Here is a 22,178-nt window from a genome sequence, read left to right on the forward strand (position 1 = left end):
TGTGATACGTAACAAACAGGGAAGATTATAAAGAGAAAAAAAAACAAAAAAAAAAACACCCTGGATCATTTTCACAAGAAACCTTTCACATAAAAACGGTTACGCACACAGAGACGCTCACGCATACGCACGGAACCCCAGAAGGTTACAGTGTATAAAAAAAAAAACAATAAAAACCGAAGAACTCCTGTAAACACCTCACAATAAATAGATAAAACAGCAGGTTTTCCACCATGCATGTGACCTCGCCTCACGCACCACCAGCACTCACCACCCACACACACACACCATCATCATTCACGCCAACAAAGTCGCAATTAGTCATCCCCCCCCCCCCCCCCCCCCGAATTATTTGCCCCTCCCCTCCCCTCCCCTCCCAAGTGCAAAACATAACAAATGAACAATTTTTCGTATTCAAGTAATGTTATATACAAAGGGCATATTACAAATATGTAGTACTGTACATAGAATAAACGCCTCATTTCATAATTTACAGATGATATTTTAACAGTAACAAAAAGGGGGAGAAAGGAAAAAAACAAAACAAAAACAGACAAGCATTGCAGTAGAGTCCCAACGGCTGCCATGAAGATGCAGTGTCAGTGATGCACAGCACCTAAAGTAAACGCCCCAAATCGTAGGGTGATGGAAAAAAAAGCAGGAGTGGGGCTACGTAACCTCCATGGCTACTGCGTTTTCTGTTATACTGTTCAATGTTGGCTTTTCTTGGTCATGATTTTCCCTGAAGAAAAGAAAACAAAGGTCGAACGTTTCTTAATGTTAATGATAAAGCACAACCATCAAGAAAAGCATATTAATTTATGTTTGACATTACTGGCATTCATCAGAAAACAATACTGTGCCTTGCTGGTGTTTCTGGGTTTAAGTTTTTTTTCTCTATCACATCAATAATACAGAATATACACTGATGAGCCAAAACATTAAGACCACCTCCAAAAACAGCAATGCCAATTTTGTAACAGTTGTGCATGTGACAGTCAGAAATATTAAAGTTTAGATGTTGACTGCAATTGATATGATCAGGCATAAAGACCTGAGCGACTTTAATAAAAAGGCAAATTGTTATGGCCATCTCCAAAACAGTGAGGAGTGCTCACAGGCAGCAGTGTTACTCCCAGAAGGGACAAGGCTGGCACCCAGTTGGCACAGAGGGATAATCTGCTAGCAACACCTCCGAATCTCGGCTCTGCTACCGGTCGGCTGGGCGCCGTCTAGCAGGCGCATAATTGGCTTCCAGTCTGCTGGGTGGAAAAAGACCAGACTAAGGCATGCGGTTATCAACGCTGTGTAAGGACCTTGGTTGCCCAGGGCGCCTGTACAGAAAGTGGAGGAGCACAGAGATTGGGGCGTGGCCATGCGCAAATCCATCGAAGTATGGGAAGGGAGTACACAACCAACATTGACTACGTTAAAATAGAAATATATGAAGGACATTGGGATGCTGGTGTCTGGTATGCACCAACAGAAGAGCTACTGTTGGTCAAATGCTGATCACTTCAATCAATACTGGTGATGGAAATGCGTCACCACACAGTGCAACGAACCCTTCTGTACACGGGGCTGTGTTGCTGCAGGCCAGTCAAAGTGCCCAGTGAGAACTCGGGCATCAAAACTGGACATTGGAGCAATAGAAGAACTCAAGAAGAGAAGATATGGCAGGACCCTTCTTGCAGTGAGGCGAAAATGCTGCCCACCGAGGATTATTTATTAAATTTGACAGCTGTCAACCGTCTTCCAAGAGTTAGTGATAGGTAGTGAGGCGTATTCTTTTATCTTCAACCCTGAAGTAAAATAGATCCTCCCTGAACAGCTGGTATGTTGGTCCTTCTATTAAATGTTGCTCTTTTTATTATTAGTTTGATTATTAGGTTCTTCAAATCTTGTCTTGAGCTCTACGTTACTCTGAACATTTCATCTAAACATTTTGGATGGACAGTAAAAATCGCCCTGGAGGTAGCTGACAATTGCTGCTGCACTGTAACCAAACCTCTAAACCAAATGTGTTCTCACCTGGTTCCCATATCGAGAGTGGTGGATCCGGCTGCGACTTTGGGAATCTGGCGGTTGGCGTTGGCGGCGAGTTTGAGGGCGGCCGTCGGGACCGTGAGCTGCCGCTGCAGGTGCCGCACGCTCAGCGCTGCACTCGGCGAGGGCAGGCCCACTCTCACGGCCCCGGCCAACAGCGCCTGCGCGGGGGCGGGCCGGCCGGCCGAGCCGAGGTGGTGGTTGGCCGAGGGGGTTCCGTTGTTGGGGGCGGAGGTAGGGGTGTCGCACTGGTGGTTGGCGGTGGGTGAGGGGCTCACGTGGTGCAAGCCCTTATATGCTCCTGCAGAGGGAGAAACCGTAAACATCACTAACAAGAATTAACTAAAGAACCTAGTATCAACTTCAACATAAAGTAAAAAGTAAAACTGGCATTAAGCGGCAATGTAACATTTCTGTTTTTGTATTTGATTAAAAAGCAGAAGTAAGACAACTGGCTATTTAGCACAATGATGCAACTGAAAAAGTTAGTTACTATTAAGCTGCAATTATTTAAAAACAGCCGCTTTGTTCAGCGCTCGGCTTGAGCGGTGCGATAATACATCATCAAAGTGTGCATATGTGCGTGGAATAACCTTCAGATTCACTCTGAAAGCGGCCACATGTTTCTGTGTTTAGCTGGATTTTCCTCACTGTTTTACTTTTAAACTTGTTTTACAGCTTGAGGTGCTGAAAATTTAAAGTGTTTTATATTATATTTGTGTTATTTTCAGTGTATATTTGTTTTATTAGGATTTTTACATCCTGTTTTACACTTTGACTATCGTTCCTGTCATGAATGTAACCACTCATTACACAAGGTTCATCAGTCCACAAGTTTATATCAAACACAGTCTTGGGCAATTTAGTATCTCCAATTCATCTCACTTGCATGTCTTTGGACTGTGTGAGGAAACCAGAGCACCCGGAGGAAACCCACATGGACCATTTTCAGTGTATAAGTGTCAAAAACAACCCCATTATTTGACTTGAGCCTAAATTATATGCAAGTCCACGGGATCATGGAACGCATTAACAGGTTTCCCATACATTCTTATGGGAAAAAATACCTTGAACCTCAACACCTTTTAAACGCGACACCATTCCCAGAACCAATTGACGTTTAGGTTTAAGGTACCACCGTCCATTTAATGACTGTTTGCTTAATAAAATACCCAAACACATATGCTTGCATGCCTCATTATGAACAAAACCTGAATTCATTTGACTAGTACTTGTAGATTTATTATGTAACTTTTCATTTAAACTATTATATTTGTCAAACCCTACTAGTGTCTGTAATAAATATAATAGTCTATTATATATTTGTCATGCGCCTTCTAGTCTCACCTGAGGCAGATACAACGCCGTTGACTCCAAGTCCAAGAAGTCCTTCCTCTTTGCTCTTCAGTGCCATTAGATGTTCCATAGGCACCAATGCCGAGGCGGCAAACTGCGCACTCGCGGCGTCTAAGATCCTGAATGATGAAGTCTAATAACACAAAAAAACCAAAATGTCTTTATTCAGCTCAATTTAACTAAATTATTTTAATACATAGCTCATGTACGCTTTCCTTTTTGTCTCATTTGGAAGTTCTTATATTTTAAGGGGTCGCCACAGTAGATTGTACTGTCTGCATACCCTTCCTGTCATTTTCTTATTCTGGCTTGGAACCAGCACAGCCAACACTAGTCTGTTTGGGGATGTCGGTGTAACAGCGGCAGAATTCGAACCCCAGATCTCAGAGGTAGTGGGCTAATGTGATTACAGCTGTGCCACATGAACGGCATGGAAACTTTCCCTTATTATGTAACATGTTTTTATATAATAACAACCCAACCCCCCCATCTACTGTACAATCCCTGATCTGCAGCAGCTTCATATCACCCGAGTTGGGTTCCCACAGAGAGTAGTAGTAGTGTTTAATTTTTAAACGCCATGTCTGCCCTTTGGGCCATGTTCATGGCAGGAAAGGTTGTGATCTGTCTTTTATTTACTTATTTCATTTGACTTAGAGAAGTTATGTCTGTGGTCTATGTATGTTCATTTATATGTATTGCTTTAGTTTTGTTAATGACAGGAATTTTAGGAGTGTTGTTGCTTTTGTCTTGGTAAAAAGTTCCTTTATGGTTTTTGCTGATAAGATCTGTTGTCTTTCATGGTTACAGATGACACATTCCAGCATTAAATGTTTTATTGTAATCTGTGTTTGGCATGTTGCGCAATATGGGGCGGTTTCGCCTTTTATCAGGTACGTGTGTGTTAATCTTGTGTTCCCACAGAGAGCCGTACCATGTTCTGGGGGCCGCGCTGAGCTTCATGTGACCATTCTGTGTGTCTGTGGCAGTCAGGTGCATTATTGTTTCTTTGTTTGTTTATTAGGATTTTAACATCACGTTTTACACTTTGGTTACATTCATGACAGGAACAGTGGTTACTCATTACACAAGATTCATCAGTTCACAAGTTTATATCAAACACCGTCATGGACAATTTTGTATCTCCAATTCACCTCACTTGCATGTCTTTGGACTTTGGGAGGAAACCGGGGCACCCGGAGGAATTTCACAAATTGCACAGCAAATTGCATATTACACGGAAAATTTGACAGCCTTGAATTAGGTGGAGCTTTAGTTATCAGACACACACCCTCAATGTTTACCCAACACACACGTTTCCACCCTGGTTGGCTCATTCTTCACACTAACCTGTACATTGGCACTGAGTCGCTGCACTTGCTGTGCCTGTTCCAGCTGCTCTTTCTGCATCTGTGCCAACTGCCCCTGATGCTGCTGGTACTGCTCAGCAGTGAACACTACAACACACACACACACACACACACACACACACACACACAGAGTGGGGTCACTATACAGCTGTGACAAACCATGTACATTATGTTTTTTCCTCTCTGTGTAAAACAGTCACAGACCAGGTGTGGGTGGTGCGGCAGGGGGTCGGTTATTAGGACGGTTTCGCAGCGCGCTGATCGGCTGGTTGAGCAGGCCTCTGCCCCGTCGCCGTGCCGACCAGGGGTGCTGGTTCTCGGGGTCGTCGGATGGGGCCGTTCGAGGTCTGAAGTGCCTCCAGCGACAGGCTTTGATGTTCTGGAGGATCTGCGAGAGGTCTGGAGGGGACGTGGTACGTGAGGTAAGCATAGTGACGGGCTGTGGGCCGGAGGTGGTAGAATCAGTAGATTCTAGGTCCGCTTCATGACAGGTGGCAGCCCATTTAGAGGAGGTACGGTCCAACAAAACCCTGAATGCATAGAATACAGAAACGGTGATGGTCATAATAAGTCATTTAGCTGTTAAGATACATGTCATAGCCATACGTTGAAGGACATCTATACTAATTATTCAGTGTAGGTGGTTTAGACACATTCATTGTTTATTTAGATGTTTTACGCTATGCTTACACAACAGGAAAGGCCGGTAATTCTCGTATTTCAGTTTATAGTCCTTGTCAAGTGTTGTTAACATTTACATTTGTGCCATTCAGCAGACACTTTTATCCAAAGCGGCTTACAGCTACGTCTGAATACAATTTTGACCAATTAGGGGTTAAGGACCTTGCTCAGGGGCCCACAGTGGCAACTTAACAATGCTGGGGCTTGAACCGACAACCTTCTGATTACTAGTCCAATACCTTAACCACTGAGCCACCACTGTCCTTATGTGTTGTTCTTTAGATTTGATGAAAGACTTTTCACTCAGTGTTTATGTGGGTGGAAACCGGAGCTTCCGGAGGAAACCCACACAGACACGGGGAGAACATGCAAACTCCACACAGGTCCATGTGGGAATCAAACCCAGGACCTTCTTGGTGTGAGGCGACAGAGCTACGCACTGAGCCACCGTGCCGCCCTAGCTTTTACCTTTAACTCTGGTCATGGTATTTCTGTTCATGTCATTGTTCTACATTTCTGCCAGATTTACCACACCCAGCTGTTTTACTCCAGTTTAATCATATATCCAATATTTGAAGGCTGGCTATTGTTTAAATGAATTTACATCCCCATACTAAGCATCACTGAGCAGACATAGATTTAATGTAGAGAAGCAATAGTCTAGCAGCACTTAAGTAAAATCCTAGTGCTGATATCAGCCCAGATGTGGCACGGCAGAAAAGAAACAGAAAGTAGTTTTAATCTCACCTGCCCCCTCTGCCGACCCTTCGTCGTGCCAACCCCACGCACATTCGAGGAACGGTAAGTGTGGTGAGAGAGTAGCGGTAGCGAGCGTCTCCCACACCACCCTCGGTAGGATCCGTCCACGGCCATGAACCGCACTGCGCTCCACGCACCTAACAAAAACAGTAAATGGGAGAGGAAACCATTAACATAACGTACAAACCGCTTATATATAGAACTGCTTATTTAAGAGGTCAAATAAATAGCTTTGTATTATGTTTGTTTGTTTATTAGGATTTTAATGTCATGTTTTACACTTTTGGTTACATTCATGACAGACACACGGTAGTTACTCGTTACACAAGGTTCATCACTTATCAGGGTTATATCGAACACAGTCATGGACAATTTAGTGTCTCCAGTTCACCTCACTTGCACGACTTTGGACTGTGGGAGGAAACCGGAGCTCCCGGAGTAAACCCACGCAGACACGAGGAGAACATGCAAACTCTGCACAGAAAGGACCCGGACCGCCCCACCTGGGGATCGAACCCAGGACCCTCTTGCTGTGAGGCGACAGTGCTACCCACCGAGCCACCCTTGTATTATGTAAAATACATTATCGTGATTTATTAAGAATGGAAAGAGTTTGAAAGCAAAATCTGGAGTCCTCCAAAGTTAACTGCTAGCAAAACACTGCAAAATTTTAAGCAGGACATGCAAATACTAGAAATGCAAATGAAATTTGACTAATTTCTCTAAACCGATAACTGAATATTATTATAAAGTAGCAGACAGTTAACCAATAACCAACAAGCCTGTAGCAGCCCAAAGTAACAGTGCTGCAGCATGGTGGTGCATGCTGATAAGCACCTGGAACACCTAAATGACAATTTGTTTCCATTTATTTTGTATTTTACCTTGAATGATTTGTAAATCAACACTAAAAGTGAGTCTCCATATAATAACATGAGCAATTAAACATTTAAACATAAGGCTGTGCATGTGCAGCACTTACAGCATGATAGTGGCAGCCAGACCTCCTCCTAAACGCGAACACGCCGTCTGGATCGTTCTCCTCTTCTGCCTCAGATGAGCCGGAAAACAGCTAGTGTGAGAACAGCACGGTTAGCCAACAATCGAGAAAGATGCAATTTCAATGGAGATAAACATTCAAAGAAACATCAAACATCCCCGATTGGCCGATCTACACTGTAAACAAAACATGCCTCGTCGACAAATATTTAAACCTATATATATATATATATAAAATTATAATAATGAATGTTAAAAAAATTTAGATGTTGGGGAGACAAACAGTGCATGATCAGGGCTGCAGTGTCAAGGTGCAAATGATCAGATTTGAATTTCAGGGTGCATACTGCGTCCCGATCCAAACACAAAGATCCTATGCGTGCTCCAAATTAGTAGCCTTGCTGCTGGTCAGAACACTATTTAGTACAAGATGATGGTATATGGGACACAGCAGCTCTCATACTGATCATTGAGTAAATGTGATGCTGTGTGTTAATTTCATTACTCCTAAAACCTGAGTTGCTTCCAGAATGTAGTGCACAACAACTTTTGACTTCAGTTGTGTATCACACATGCTACTACCCAATCACATTTTCCTAACACCCCCCCCCCCCCCCCTCCGACACGTGCAATAGCCGACGGTTCATACAGAGATCCGTATTGCACAATGAGAATTAAGCACTGATCTCCATTTTTCTTAAGCAGCCAACCACTGATCAGCCAGTAGAGATCGTAATTGCAGCACTAATGAGGAATCCCCACAGGTATTTCCACCCTCCAGTGAGCCAATTGTCAATATAGGTGCCCACCCTGCAGGCAGCAGAGCCTAGATTAAGATTAAAAAGTTTGAGATTTGCTAGTGTGTTTAACCACTGCACCATGGGCACGCCTTGTGTTCATTATTTTAGCATTAAAATACCATCAAAACAAACAATAAGAACATAACAATAAAACATAACACGTTTTATTTGTGTCTGTGAACCACCGGTTAGCTCTGGTTGGGGGGGTGGGGTGTATATGTAGTAGGTGTCTTTACCTGCGAGTAGGGCTCTTCATCCGAGCTGGGAAAATCATACTGGTTAAGGTCTTTAGTGTTGATGATTGCAGGGCCAGTGTGGTGAGCACCGGTCAGCAGCAGCGGCTTTGGCTTCTTCTCATACTTCCTCTTCTGTCGCACCACTTCTGGTTTATCCACCTGTACACACATATTGCTACATGGTTAAGGCCACTGGACAGTCAAATTTTGCATTGCTGTTTGGGTCATGTATTAATTTTGTTTGTGGCCTGCATGTGTGGGTGGGTGTGCTTACCTTGGTCTTGTAGTCGCGATCGTGTTCTACGTGTCTGTACTGGTTGCTGGTGGTGATGGGGATCAGTGGGATAACGGGCTTCTCTAGCGCTCTCTGTGCCATCTCTGCCATCACTTCCCCGCCAAAATCAGCCATGCCATTCCTGATACACAAATAAACCGAATGTATATTTCAAATATCTGGCAACCTCAAAATATGTCTGATGTGTTTTAGCTGTTCCCAATTGTAAAGTAAATAGATTTCGATTGTAGATTCACTGCTGCATGCACCAACCCATTCTGGCCAGCAAGAAGTGCAGCTGACTATATACACAAACCCCTGACACGCAGGTCACTGGCCAATACTTATCACCTACCAGTGGTGGGTTCCCACACACAGCCGTATCGCCACAGCCATAAAAGAACTCGGACCAGCTCTTGAGATCACACACTGCAGCAGCATGGAGAAACCCTATCCACCCCACCTCCCTAATACACAGCTATTTGTCTATTTGTATAGGACAGTGGTAGGCTAGTGAGTAGGGTCATCAACTGAAAGCACTGCCATGCACCCTTTCTGCTCCAAGGGCGCTGTACGATAGCTGACCCTGCGCTCTGACCCCGGCTTCCAAACAAGCTGGGATACGCAAAGAAAGAATTTCGCTGTACTGTACGTCTGTATATGTATATATGACGAATAAAGGCATTCTATTCTATTGTCTGCTGGACGCCTGGACAGGTTGTTAGCACTGCTGAGGTTCAACTCATAAACGTGAACACTTGGCAGATTCTTTTAACTGGTGACTGAACGATAGTTGACTTATCAATGCATTAAAAATACCCACATAGGGCAAGCGTTATTGATCGGTATGGGCCAGCAGGAATGTAGATAAATATATACGTCATGGCAATAGCACCATGTATGTTTTAAATATACCTTGGCTGCCAGGTGTCTGAGCCAGACAGTATTTTCCTACAGTTTACACCTGCCAGTGGTGGAACCTTCCAAACTTTCAGGTGCTGAGAAACAAGCTATTTTTACAAACGGACCAGACCAGTCATACCCTATTTAACTTCCCGTCCTACAAACAGGGCCAACTGTATGTTAGGCCATTGGCATTATCCCTTATTAATCATTAATCTAGTAACACTACTTAACATGCATCCAGAAACCTAATCCTGCCTAATTGTTTCAAATTTCTGTCCTTTTGTTTTCCCCGTGCTAACGTCTCAAAACACTCGCCCCACTAAACATCAGCAGATACCGTTTCCTCTTCAGTTTATACAAGAGCCCGATAATTACTCATAGCTGCCTCATAGTAGCTCGGGTTTCAAATCGCAGGTGCGTCCTCACAATGCCGACCTGGTAAATGAGTGAAATGCACGTGTGAACCCGAGCATGAATGAGGTTGAGCTTTCTGACCTCTTCTCCACTATCTCCAGTGTGAGGTGTAGGAGTTCCCGCTTGCTCTTCTCGCGTCTCTTGATCATCTCTAGGATGGTAACGGCTCTGCTCAGATCCCTTCTCAGTTTCAGCATCTTCTCGTACGAGACCTCGTCGTTCTTGCGATTCTGCGCACACACACACACGCATATTTTTAAAGAAAACAATAAAGAAATTTAAACACTCAATCACTTAGCCGCTTATCCAATCAGAGTCGCGGGAGGGGAGCTTTTCAATGGGCGCAAGGGACACAGTGACACCCTGGATGGGGCCACCAGTCCATCGCAGAGTAGACACACGCATTCACCAATTAACCTGACCATGTTTTTGGACTGTGAGAGGAAACCGGAACGAAACAAACCCACGCCCCCTCCGACACGTGGGCAGCAGTCGTATGCATTTTGTCACCCACACCGGACGAGACAGCTGCGGATCAGCTCCGTGTACGGAGAGACACACCCTGATCCGCGCTCTTTCGCCGTCTCTGTGCAGACGCCATCAATCAGCCAGCAGAGGTCGTAGTTGCATCAGTTATAAGAGAGTCCCTATCCGGCTTAACCCGCCCCTATATGAACAACAGGCCAATCGTTGTTCATGTGGCTGCTTAGCCCAGCCGACAGGCAGAGCCGAGACTCGATACGATGTATTCGAGATCCCAGCTCTGGTGTGCTAGCGTGTGTTTTTACCGCTGCGCCACCTGAGCAGCCTGTTTGTTTGGGTTTTGTTTAGGGAAATTTAAGTCTGATTATTTTATCTTGTCTTTATATTTTGGGTCCATTTTATATTTTCATTTTTAAGACTACGAGGTAGGGTAACACTGTTCTTGTGTGGTCTTGTGTGAGAATTTCTTTAATGGTACCAGGCATGTGTACTTGTTGTATTTCCTTGGTGTATGTTCTTTAAGCTTTAGATGTTTGGCAGGGGGGGTTTCTGCTTTTGACAGAGCCTAAAGAAGGGTGCCTTCTCTCCCCTAATCAGGAACTAATTGTTAGGGTCAAGTTTGTCCCATTCGGCTTGCCAAAGATTTGATATGTATGTTGTCATTAAAGATTTTAAAGCTCACCTTTCTGGTCTGCATTTTCTCCGTCCGGCGCCTGAAGGCCACGTAGGAGTCGTTGGTGCTCGAGCCGTCTCGTTTCTCCTGTTTGACAGTCGGGATGAGAGAGCCGCTCTGGCACGATTTCCTTTTCTTGCTCCAGTACTCGAACACCTCCCTGATCAGCTCGTCGTCCTCCTTGAGGAGGAGTTTCGCCTCCTGCAGAGACACCAGCTGTGAAAGAGAGGAACGGAAAGAGTGAGACACGAACATTTTTGTTTGGTTCTGTACATTACTTGTATGGAAAAAGCACTAGTCCACAACATATTTGTAAATCACTCATGACATCTTTCATAACAATGAGTAATAGGAAGGGTCATTTTTACCCCAAAAGTCTACACACAGTAACTTATTTATTTAGGTTTTAACGCCATGTTTAACACATTGGTGTCATTTAATGGCAGTAATAGGTTTTATGTATGTGTTTTTATATCTTGGTCCATACTATATGTTCATTTTTATAGTTGCAAGGTAGGTTAAAAGTCTTCTTGCTACACACAGTAACAACAGCAGAGAGAGAAGCTCAGTTCGAATCTCAGCAAGTACTACAGGCCAGCCAGGCACCTAGACACTGAGTGGGATGGTTTGGCACTGTGTCCAGAGCCAGTATGTATATTTAATCACTTCATATTTCAATATAGTAGAGATGTGGTAGAGATGTGGTAGAGAGTGGTATCCCCCCCCCCCCCCCCCACCACTACATTCCCAGTACTGTACTGGCTCTACCTGCTGTCCGCTGCCTTTCTCCAACCGGTCGATCATCACTTCAAACTGCAAGGCTCCCACTTCCATCTTTTTTCTCAGCCTCGTCACAAACAGCTCATCCTCCGTGTCCAGGTCGTAGTCCGGTTGCTCCGTGTCCAAGCTAAAGGCTGCATAGGTGGACAAAAAAGATAAGATCAGCACTGGTAGCTCATGCTAAAGCATATACCTGTTGCAGTGCACAATTGTGTCATACAAACTGAACTACTGTCTTCATTTGGGGAATCTGACTGGCTCACTGCTAGAAGCTTTGCATGATAATTGGTGCAATGACACTGCCAACAAGAGGGTTTATTTATTTGGGTTTAACATGCCTCGTTTACATTTGTTTGTTTCCCCCCCCCCCTTTTTAGCACGTCCAATCGCCCGATTGCGTCATGCTTCCTCTCCACCAATGCCGAGCCCTGCTCTGATTGAGGAGAACGAAGCTAACCCATGCCCCCTCCGACACGTGGGCAGCGTGCCGTATGCATCGTATCACCTACAATTTGACGAGTGCAGTGCAGCTCAGCGTTGTGTACGGAGAGACACACCCCGACAGCACTCTTTTCTCATCTCTGTGCAGGCGCCGTCGATCAGCCAGCAGAGGTCGCAATTGCACCGGACCCCATCCGGCTTAGTCCCGCCCATTTCTAAACAACAGGCCAATCGTCGTTCATGCGGCCGCTCAGCCTTAGACGGCAGGCAGAGCTGAGATTCGATACGATACGATGTATTCGAGATCCCAGCTCTGGTTCCAGCGCGTGTTTTTACCGCTGCGCCACCAGAGTGGCCTTATGTTTACATTCAGGAGAGGTATTCTAGTCTGTAGTCCTTATCAATTGTCTTTGGGAGATGGATTTATAGGGGTGTTATGGGTATTTATTTGGGTGCTTTGCCTTGAGTAAAGATTTCTTTCATGATTCTAGGTACAGACTGTAAAGTCTGTTAGGCAAGTATCATATAACGGGGGTTGTTCTCCTTTTGTCAGGTGACCGTATGCTATATGGGAGTAGTCAATAGGGCATCCTGTATGTGTTACTTAGTCCATGCGTTTTACCATTTGACAGCAGCTACTGCTTTAAATATTAACTCATGCTCAACTTACGCTGTATGTGGATGAGCTGCTTGGGCATCTTGAAGTCCCCTGGGTAGAGGGTCTCATAGTAAGAGATGTTACTCTCAGCTTCAGGCACTGGAATGACCATGTTGTCCCTCTTCTCGCCGTACACCTGTTGTGCCGAGATGGCCCGCTGGAGATGGTGCTCCTGAAAGACACACACAAAATCCCGAAGTGTAAGAAACAGGTTGTTTTTAACGGCAGTCCTGGTGTACAAATATAAACTATAATAATACAAGTAATGGAACAGTAAGACTTGGATTTACTGGTGCATTTTTTAAGTTAGCGGATCCCTATTTAGGTGCATTTCCTAATATTTCACCAACACATACTACTCAGAATAACACACGGACGTGTACAACTTCTGTAGGAATTCATTCATTTATTAAGAATAAGATTTTAACATCATGTTTTACAAGCTTTGGTTACATTCATGACAGGTAATTACTGCTTACACAAGATTAATCAGTTCACAAATTTAATGTCAAACACAGTCATGGACAATTTTGTATCTCCACTTCACCTCACTTGCATGTCTTTGGACTGTGGGGGGAAAAAAACAGAAAACCCACACAGACACAGGGAGAACATGCAAACTCCACACAGAAAGGACCCGGACCGCTCCACATGGGAATCAAATCCAGGACCTACGTGTGTACACGCTTATCAAACTTCTATTCAGCAACCAGCACTGGATTCTTACAGAGATCTTTGGTACAGCGTGATGGTGGCAGCATCATACCATGTGGGTGCTTCTCAGCAGCAAGGACGGAGACACAGGCAGCAGGATGGATGATGCCAGACTATCTATATTCCTCTGCCACTTATGCTGGCGCCTGGACCAGACAGTAAGTCAGAGTGATTGCTGCCTCCCCTGCCTTAACACGGCTAATTGTGTTAGGCGGCCGACTAGACAAAAAATAAACCTTAAAAGGTTCTTCCACATTTGCATGTAATTTATACAACGTTATTAGGGCTGAATGAGTAATTGTATATAGAGATGGGACGATCGATCGGCTATGAATCGGTATCGGCCGATTTTTAATCAAAATATGCTATCGGCGATCGGCGATATTTCCTAAAAGTAGCCGATTCGATCGTGTGATATATAAAGACCACGTTAAGTTAACAGCTCAGTGGATTGATCCAGACTTTGAGCTACGACACGCCAACCATCACATCACCATTCATCAACCATCGTACAGAAACCATCATGAAAGCTCTTCATGACCTAAAATAACATCATTAACGTTGTGCATCATACATACGATGTAATTTTGCTGATTGTAATATTTACTTTAAAAAGATAATTCAACCCGGTCACATCTGAGTCGATTCTATCAGCACGTTATATAAACTCCTGGTTCACTTTGGTAAATCGTGAGCGGTTCTTACTTGTGATGTAGATGAGAACAGAAAACGTTACAGAGCCAATCAGAGGCAAAAGTTTATTCATTACCAAATTCGTTAGTTCAGGATCATCTGCTAAACTTTTAGGGTAATCAGAACTTTTAGCTCCACAGACGGAACGAGTCTGACTCGGTGACCGCTCTGTGGTAATAGCGGTTTAATTAAGCTTTTTAATGAAGCTTTTTAATGTAAGAAAGTCACACAAAATGTTCTGTAGTAGCTGGTGTTTATTTAAAACCACAGCATTTATTAATAACAGTAAAAACGGAGAGAGAAACTTACGCGTCACATTCGACTCCTGAATCAGAATCATTTAAAGCGACACTGTGAACAAAGCGTTTTTTTTAAAGAAACACACACACGCTGTTGCTTTCGGTTTATTTTCACTGTGAGGCTCTCTAAGTTTTTTTCAGACTAAACTGGATAACATTAAACCTGCGTGTGTGTGTGTGTGTGGTCAGTTAGACTAATAAGATATGTCTCCTGTGGGTGAAAAAAATAATTGTTTGGTTACTTTATTATTTACTGCTGATTTTGCGCTAAAAATTGCATGTCACCGCCCCCCCCCCCCCCCGATCGAAATCGACTATCGTCCGATTGCCCTGAAAGGAGATCGGAGATCGCAATCGGTGCCAAAAACCCCGATCGTCCCATCTCTAATTGTATATAAACCAATCATGAAAGGCATAATTTCAACTACGCTACAATTAGCAGCTAGCTTGCGGTTATACAAGGTTGAGAGTCACGTTGAAAAAGCTTCCATTTGCCCAGTAATACAGTTGCTCATATGTCATAAATAACATCAGTTATAAAAGGCAGGGTACTGTCCAGCATCAGGAGCCGCATCCTAACTGGCTGGCTTCAGAACTAAAACAGTGTTAATTTTGACAGCAAATTTAGATTTAGTTTTAGTCATAGTCTTTTGACTAAAATGTCATTTAGTTTTAGTCGTAATTTGGTCATCTGAATTGTTTTAGTTTTAGTCTAGTTTTAGTCGACTAATTATATATAGTCGACTACATCTACAGTCGATTCAGTCGACTAAAATACATATTTGTTTGTTCATTAGGATTGTAACGTCATGTTTTTACACATTGGTTACATTCATGACAGGAACGGTAGTTACTCGTTACACAAGTTTATTCGATTCTCAAGGTTGTATCGAACACAGTCATGGACAAATTTAGTATCTCCAATTCACCTCACTTGCACGTCTTTGGACTGTGGGAGGAAACCAGAGCACCCGGAGGAAACTCACGCAGACACGAGGAGAACATGCAAACTCCACACAGAAAGGACCCGGACCGCCCCACCTGGGGTTCGAACCCAGGACCTTCTTGCTGTGAGGCGACAGTGTTACCCACTTAGCCACCGTGCCGCCCTAAAATACATATAAAGGGTGTAAAATTTAAATGCTTTTTCATCAGTTCCCTTAGATTATTTAAGTCATTATATACACTTACACAAAATGAAACATTTTTAACCAGTTATGGAATATTATTAATGTTTGAATGTGCAATACACACAAAACAAGATTTAACTTATTTCAAACAACATCTTTATTTACCTGACCTGCTTATTGAGCATAACAATAACAAAATATTAATGACCAGTAGTTCTGCTCTGCCTGAAAAATATATGCATTGTTCATAACAAATTGCATATTACATTCTTTATAAAACTGGGTACCGTAAAAGCAGCTGTGACATTATGTTGCCATTATACTACCAGCGATCCGTCGCCCCACATGGTTTACACATCGTCTTGTTTTTCACGACATCAAATGAGAAATGTGTTCATATATCGGCTCTCCTCTTTCTCCCTGTTGACATTGTGGAGTTAACCTCGTTCCATGAGTAAAGACAGTTCACAGGCTACTCTGGACTTCCGGGGTTTAGATCAAACCTGTGCGAGTGTGCTCTTACCGTGGTACCGCAAAAGATTAGTACTGATTGGATGGCTAATCGGCTTGTCCCGCCCCTCCACATACGCTAAAGTAGTTCTGATTGGATCTCTTTCTAACTTGTCCCTACCTTCCACAAAACTAAATCAGTTCTGATTGGATGTCGTCCCTGCCAAACATTTTCGTCTCGTTTTTATTCGTTGACGAAAGTGTCAATTCATTTCGTCATAGTTTTTATCCTTGTGTAGTTTTTATTTAGTTATCGTCTCGTTTTCATCATGAAAAAAATGTTCGTTGACGAAATTAACACTGAACTAAAAGCTTTTTAAAAGCAGCTGCATTCTGAGTATAATCTATGTAAAAATATGCATTGCTTATGTGCGAGGATAATGTTTACACTTGAAGTATTAATACATAATCAATTACTACTTAAAACGTGTGGATATGCCTAGGGCATGACTGCCTTTAGTCATATTCCAATATTCCAAGAATACTGTTACAATAGAACGTTACTGGACGGTGGCGTACGTGACAAGAAGTGCGTCAATTACATTGTATGACCTTCAAAACCCAGTTCTAGCTGGTTTAGACCAGGTCCAATGTTCTAGCACTGTTAACGATGCCCTCAAGCTGACTGATGGGAGTATAAAGGGTGATTATTTTCTTTCCGTCTTATCACATTTGACTACTGGCAATCAAGCTCATCCAAATAAGATTAAAACTCTTTTCTACTCACAATCCAGTATGTGTGGTATTTTTAAGGTTTTTTTTTTACCTGGGTGCAATAACAATCCAATAACAATTTGTTAGCTTCAAGCAAAGATATGTCAAGTTCTAAAGCTGAGTATTTTTACATAATAATTAGATAATTAGTTAGCAATAAGCCTCTTGGAAAAGCCAGCCTCGAAGCAAAAGTAAGCTTAACAAGGGTTAACAAAGCTGTTTAATAGGCACTCCAACACAGATTTGATCAGTTGCAGTTATTACTATGATTGGCTGCGTCTCAAAGGGGCGGGACAATGGCTGAACAAGGTTTCCTAATAACTGCTGTAATTACGACCTCTGCTGGCTGATCCATAGCGCCTACACAGTAAGACACGCACGTTATTACAAAACGAACCCCCATATGAACCCGCCTCATGCAGGTAAAAAGATGAGGGCAAGCCGTAGCCTAGTGGTTAAGGTACTGGACTAGTAATCAGAAGGTCACTGGTTCAAGCCCTACTACAGCTAGGTTGCTGCTGTTGGGTCCTTGAGCAAGGCCCTTAACCCTCAATTGCTCAGACTGTATACTTTAACTGTAATGTAAGTCACTTTGAATAAAGGTGTCTGCTAAATGCCAAAAATGTAAATGTGATATGACACACGTGTCGGGGGGGGAGCGTGCAATGGTTGCAACCCACATCAATAACAAGTGGAGGTCTGCACCAGTAGAAGTGAATTACGATCGGGTGATTGGCTGACTAGATTGGAAGGAAATTGGGTAACAAATGCAAACAGAAAATTTAAAAATGTAGACGTGTTGCACCCAATAAATTAGGAAAAATGACGTTCATGACAGGAACGGTAGTTACTCATTACACAAGGTTCGTCACTTCAAACAGTCATGGACAATTCAGTGTCTCCAATTCACCTCACTTGCACGTCTTTGGACTGTGGGAGGAAACCGGAGCTCCCAGAGGAAACCCACGCAGACATGGGGAGAACATGCAAACTCCACACAGAAAGGACCCGGGACCTTATTGATGTGACGCGACAGTGCTACCCACTAAGCCACCAATCCACCTCAGTATACGTCTGTAAAATAGGCGCTTTATAACATGCCGAATATGAGACATTTAAACATAGACAAAGTTTAGCTAGTTTAAAGCTAATGTGGTGAAAGTGTAGTCTTCACCTAAACAGTGAAGCACCATTTACACAACCCAGCTACCCTTACTGGTAACGATACATCTTTGTCTCAGACACACATGCCAGGTCAATGTGCCAGTTTAACAAGTAGCACCTTTATAGCAACGAACACTTGATTCATGATTCACACATCTCATACAATCACGCCAACAAAAGAGGGTGGAATCTAAGATGGAAACGCTTACAGCTGTTTCATGTACGACTAAACAATCAACAAATCAGTTGCAGAACAAGCATGAGCAATGCCACCAGCTAAAAATGCCATTTGAATTGAAAGCAAAACTACAGATCACACACACACACACACACACACATGCAAGCATTAAAAGTGTGAGTCCAGGAGAAGTGTTGAAATCTGACTTAGCAGCCTTTCATCCTTAACAGTCTTTATCATTTTTAATCTCGTGTTAAAAAGCTTTGGAATACAGTCAGTGGCTCTATTGTTCAATACGCAGGTTTACTTAGCCTCAGCTTCTAAGCTGTTAACATTTCTATAAATTATTATGGTCATATATATATATATATATGACCGTATTTCTGCATATGGGAGACAATTTTATCCACAGCAACTTACAGTACTGACAGTATACCATTTACATTTACAGCATTTAGCAGACGCCTTTATCCAAAGCGATTTACAGTACAGTTACAGTGTACAATCTGAGCAACTGAAGGTCAAGGGCCTTGCTGAAAGGCCCAACAGCAGCAACCTGGCAGTGGTGGGGCTTGAACCAGTGACATTCTGATTACTAGTCCAGTACCCTAACCACTAGGCTACGGCTTGCCATCTAAGCAACTGAGGTTTAAGGGCCTTGCTCAAGGCAGTGGTGGGACTTGAACCAGCGATCTTTTGATTACTAGTTCAGTACCTTAACCTCTAGGCTACAACTGCAAGAACTCTAGTGACATACAGAAAGTGGATACTGATTATAAACCCTTATATGTATGTAGAAATTGAACAGAAAAAGTTTTAAATACGTTATAGCAGCACATCGGGCAGCTACACTGTAACAATCTACTGTTACACTGTTACATTAATGACAGAGCAGGTAGTTACAGGTAATATATACTTCATCAGTTCACGTTCAATGTCAAACATCATCACAGGCAATTCTGTATCGTCAATTAACCTGACTGACTAAATGTCTTTGGACTGTGGGGAAAAAAAAACAGAGCTCCCTGAGGAAACCCACACGGACACGGGAGAACATGCCAAACGCATGACCAGAACAGCTTCACCTGGGAATCAAACCCAGGATCTTCTCACGGTCATAGGTGACCAATAGCTTGTCAGTTCAATCACCATTACTGCCAAGTTGCCTCTGTTGGGTCCCTGAGCAAGGCCCTTAACCCACAATTGCTTGCATGGTATTCATAATCGTAGATCATAAGTGTCTGCTAAATGACCTAAATGTAAATGCCCACATAATGTGCAGGTTATAACTTACCAATCCTCACTTGGTCTAATTACAAACGTGTCCAGCATGACCACTGTACAGAGGCATGTTTTTTCAAAGTCTGTCAGCGCATGTATTAATTTTATTAAGGTTTTAAAGTCATGTTTTACACACTTTAGTTACATTCATGACAGGAACGGTTATTACTGGTTACACATTCATCAGTTCAAGTCATGGACAATTTTGTATCTCCAATTCACCTCACTTGCACATCTTTGGACTGTGGGAAGAAACCGGAGCTCCCAGAGGAAACCTAAGCAGACACGGGGACAACATACAAACTCCACACAGAAATGACCCGGACTGCTCCACCTGGGAACCGAACCCATGACCTTCTTACCGTAAGGTGTCAGTGCTACCCACCCCTTCTATCAGCAGATAACTGACTGTTGCTGGTAAACAACCAAGTCACAAACGTTTACTTGCCCAATGAACATTTACAGTAATAGAGTAGCAGGATATTTTGTTGAAGCTGCTTCTACATAATACTGCTAATCTTTTAACCTACTGCTAGTCTGTAAGACCTAAAGTCGGGTTACGGCATGATTAAACCATTGAGAACTCAATCCGCTTGTTAAGTGGTGACGTGTCGACCTTATGATACGTCACATCCGGGTCCAAGTTGGCCGAGTCCCTCGTATTTTCAATATGCCACAGTGCTGTGTCCCGTACTGCTTCAACAGGTCAGAGTCGGAAAAAAACTACCCAACTGTCTTTTTACCACTTTCCTTGCGATTAGATATCATGAAGTAATATTTTTGTTCATAATTCAATGTAAAAAGATAAACTGTCATTGTATATTCATTACACGTGTATCAAGCTTTTTTTATTTATTTCATATAATAATGTGAGATTCTGGATTTTTACTATATAAGCTATACTGATTAAAAGTAAAACCAAAGAGTCAGAAATGTCAGTTTTCATGTAATGAATTAAAAATATGACCGCGACATGAAATGAAATAATGACATGAACTTTTCATGATATTCAGATTACCTGAAGTGCACTAGTGTACTGCACATCTTGTCTTATTTGTATCTTAATGTATGTTTCTAATATATATATAATATATGTATATAATAAGACCTTTTCTCGTCCAGACAGCTATTGAGAAGGACTAGACATTTATGACTCGGGTAATGTTTGTAAATCCAATTTCCAACGACAGCAACACGAGTTCCTTAAGTTTTCCACAAACAGAATTTATTTTAACTTTCTTCTTACATTGACTCGTCCGTTAATCCAAATTTCTTATAAAAACTCACTATGTTCGCAATTGGCGTATAACAAACAAAACTACGATCATAAATCTGTTGCTCCACGTCCTCTTTCTTTCCGTATATTTGATAAATATTGTCAGTATATAGAGTCAGTACAATTCTGCCCCCTGCAGGCTCCACCGAAGAGGACTAATGAATAACAGCATACACTGATTACCAGGAAAAATCATCAATAGCTGAAATACCAAGTCACCTCAAATAAGTATTCTTTAACCAAACAGAAAATAGGGTTAGATCATTACAATTAGTGCAATATGGATCTTACAATATATATATATAAAAAGGTTCACAGGTTTAGCCATAGTTGTTTGCGTTTGCGATTAGGTTCGTTTGGCCCCGGAAATGACGCGTGACGTCACACTTAACAAGCGAATAACAACCCTATATAACACATTATAGCTTCAGTAAATTTAAACACTGACCAGAGATTCAAGGGTTCGAGGTGTGTGTGCATTGATGACCCAATGAACACTGCATCAGTGGCAACTATAAGATCACTTAACCACGCACATCAATCTTGACCAAAAAATACAGAAAGCGTCAACTCTAATACGGCAGAAGCACCTTGGGTAGTTCTTATGCACAGTTCTATGGAATTGAACTGAACACAAGCTGAAAAATAATCTCCATGGTAATTATTTATATTAAAAAACACTCCTAACTAGTGATCGACCGATTAATCGGTCCGATTTTTGGCATTTTTTAGATAATCGGCATCGGCCGATATATGTGCGCACAAGGCCGATATTTAAACATTGCCTCCGTCAGCTCAGTGACTGTATACAGTCATTGGTCTGGCTGTTGTTAGAGCTCTCCAGGCAGACATCAGTGAATGCACAAGAACGAGAATTTTTAGTGAGATTGGGACCATTTATGAGAAGAAAAGGAACAGGCTCACTGGAGAAAATGCAGAGAAACTTTGTTTCCTGCATTACAACTTGCTGCTTTTAGACTGGGACTACTAAAAAAGAGAGGCTGAGAAAACATTCAGTGAGGATATTGCCATTTTATTTCAAGACTGGAAACTGTTTCCTACAATTTGCTGCTCTTGACTTGGACAGGGTTTACAACCTTTTTTTTTCCCAAATATTTCACTTTAACTTTAACTTCATTATTTTTTATTCACAAATATTTGGGTTAATATTTTATTTATATTTTGATTACTTATCTAAATGCTCAAACACAATGCACACACAGTTTGGTGCTTAAATAATGGCTCCTTAAAAGAAGTTCTTCTATGTGCAACTGTCTTCACTAAGCATGTTTGTTCATTCTTAAAAACAAAAAGATACTGCTATCTGCTTGTGTATGTTAAGT

The 22,178-nt window shown here is 42.5% G+C and overlaps 1 protein-coding gene across 2 annotated transcripts in view; it reads right to left on the reverse strand.

Annotated features, from left to right (window-relative positions):
• Positions 1-415: 415 nt before the first annotated feature.
• Positions 416-22,178, reverse strand: part of epc1b (enhancer of polycomb homolog 1 (Drosophila) b) — a 35,220-nt gene continuing 13,457 nt past the window's right edge. For both annotated transcript variants that reach the window (XM_062987376.1, XM_062987375.1), the window contains 13 exons: positions 12,889-13,048; positions 11,766-11,911; positions 11,007-11,213; positions 9,923-10,071; positions 8,522-8,663; positions 8,248-8,406; positions 7,195-7,284; positions 6,201-6,349; positions 4,977-5,302; positions 4,753-4,859; positions 3,394-3,535; positions 2,032-2,347; positions 416-742 (listed from right to left, as the gene is read on the reverse strand). In XM_062987376.1, coding sequence (XP_062843446.1) covers positions 670-742; positions 2,032-2,347; positions 3,394-3,535; positions 4,753-4,859; positions 4,977-5,302; positions 6,201-6,349; positions 7,195-7,284; positions 8,248-8,406; positions 8,522-8,663; positions 9,923-10,071; positions 11,007-11,213; positions 11,766-11,911; positions 12,889-12,988 — 2,106 coding nt within the window. In that variant the 5' untranslated portion in view covers positions 12,989-13,048 and the 3' untranslated portion in view covers positions 416-669. The remainder of the gene's footprint in view (positions 743-2,031; positions 2,348-3,393; positions 3,536-4,752; positions 4,860-4,976; positions 5,303-6,200; positions 6,350-7,194; positions 7,285-8,247; positions 8,407-8,521; positions 8,664-9,922; positions 10,072-11,006; positions 11,214-11,765; positions 11,912-12,888; positions 13,049-22,178) is intronic.

This window comes from Trichomycterus rosablanca, chromosome 25 (assembly GCF_030014385.1).
Source record: "Trichomycterus rosablanca isolate fTriRos1 chromosome 25, fTriRos1.hap1, whole genome shotgun sequence".
Lineage (NCBI taxonomy): Eukaryota > Metazoa > Chordata > Actinopteri > Siluriformes > Trichomycteridae > Trichomycterus > Trichomycterus rosablanca.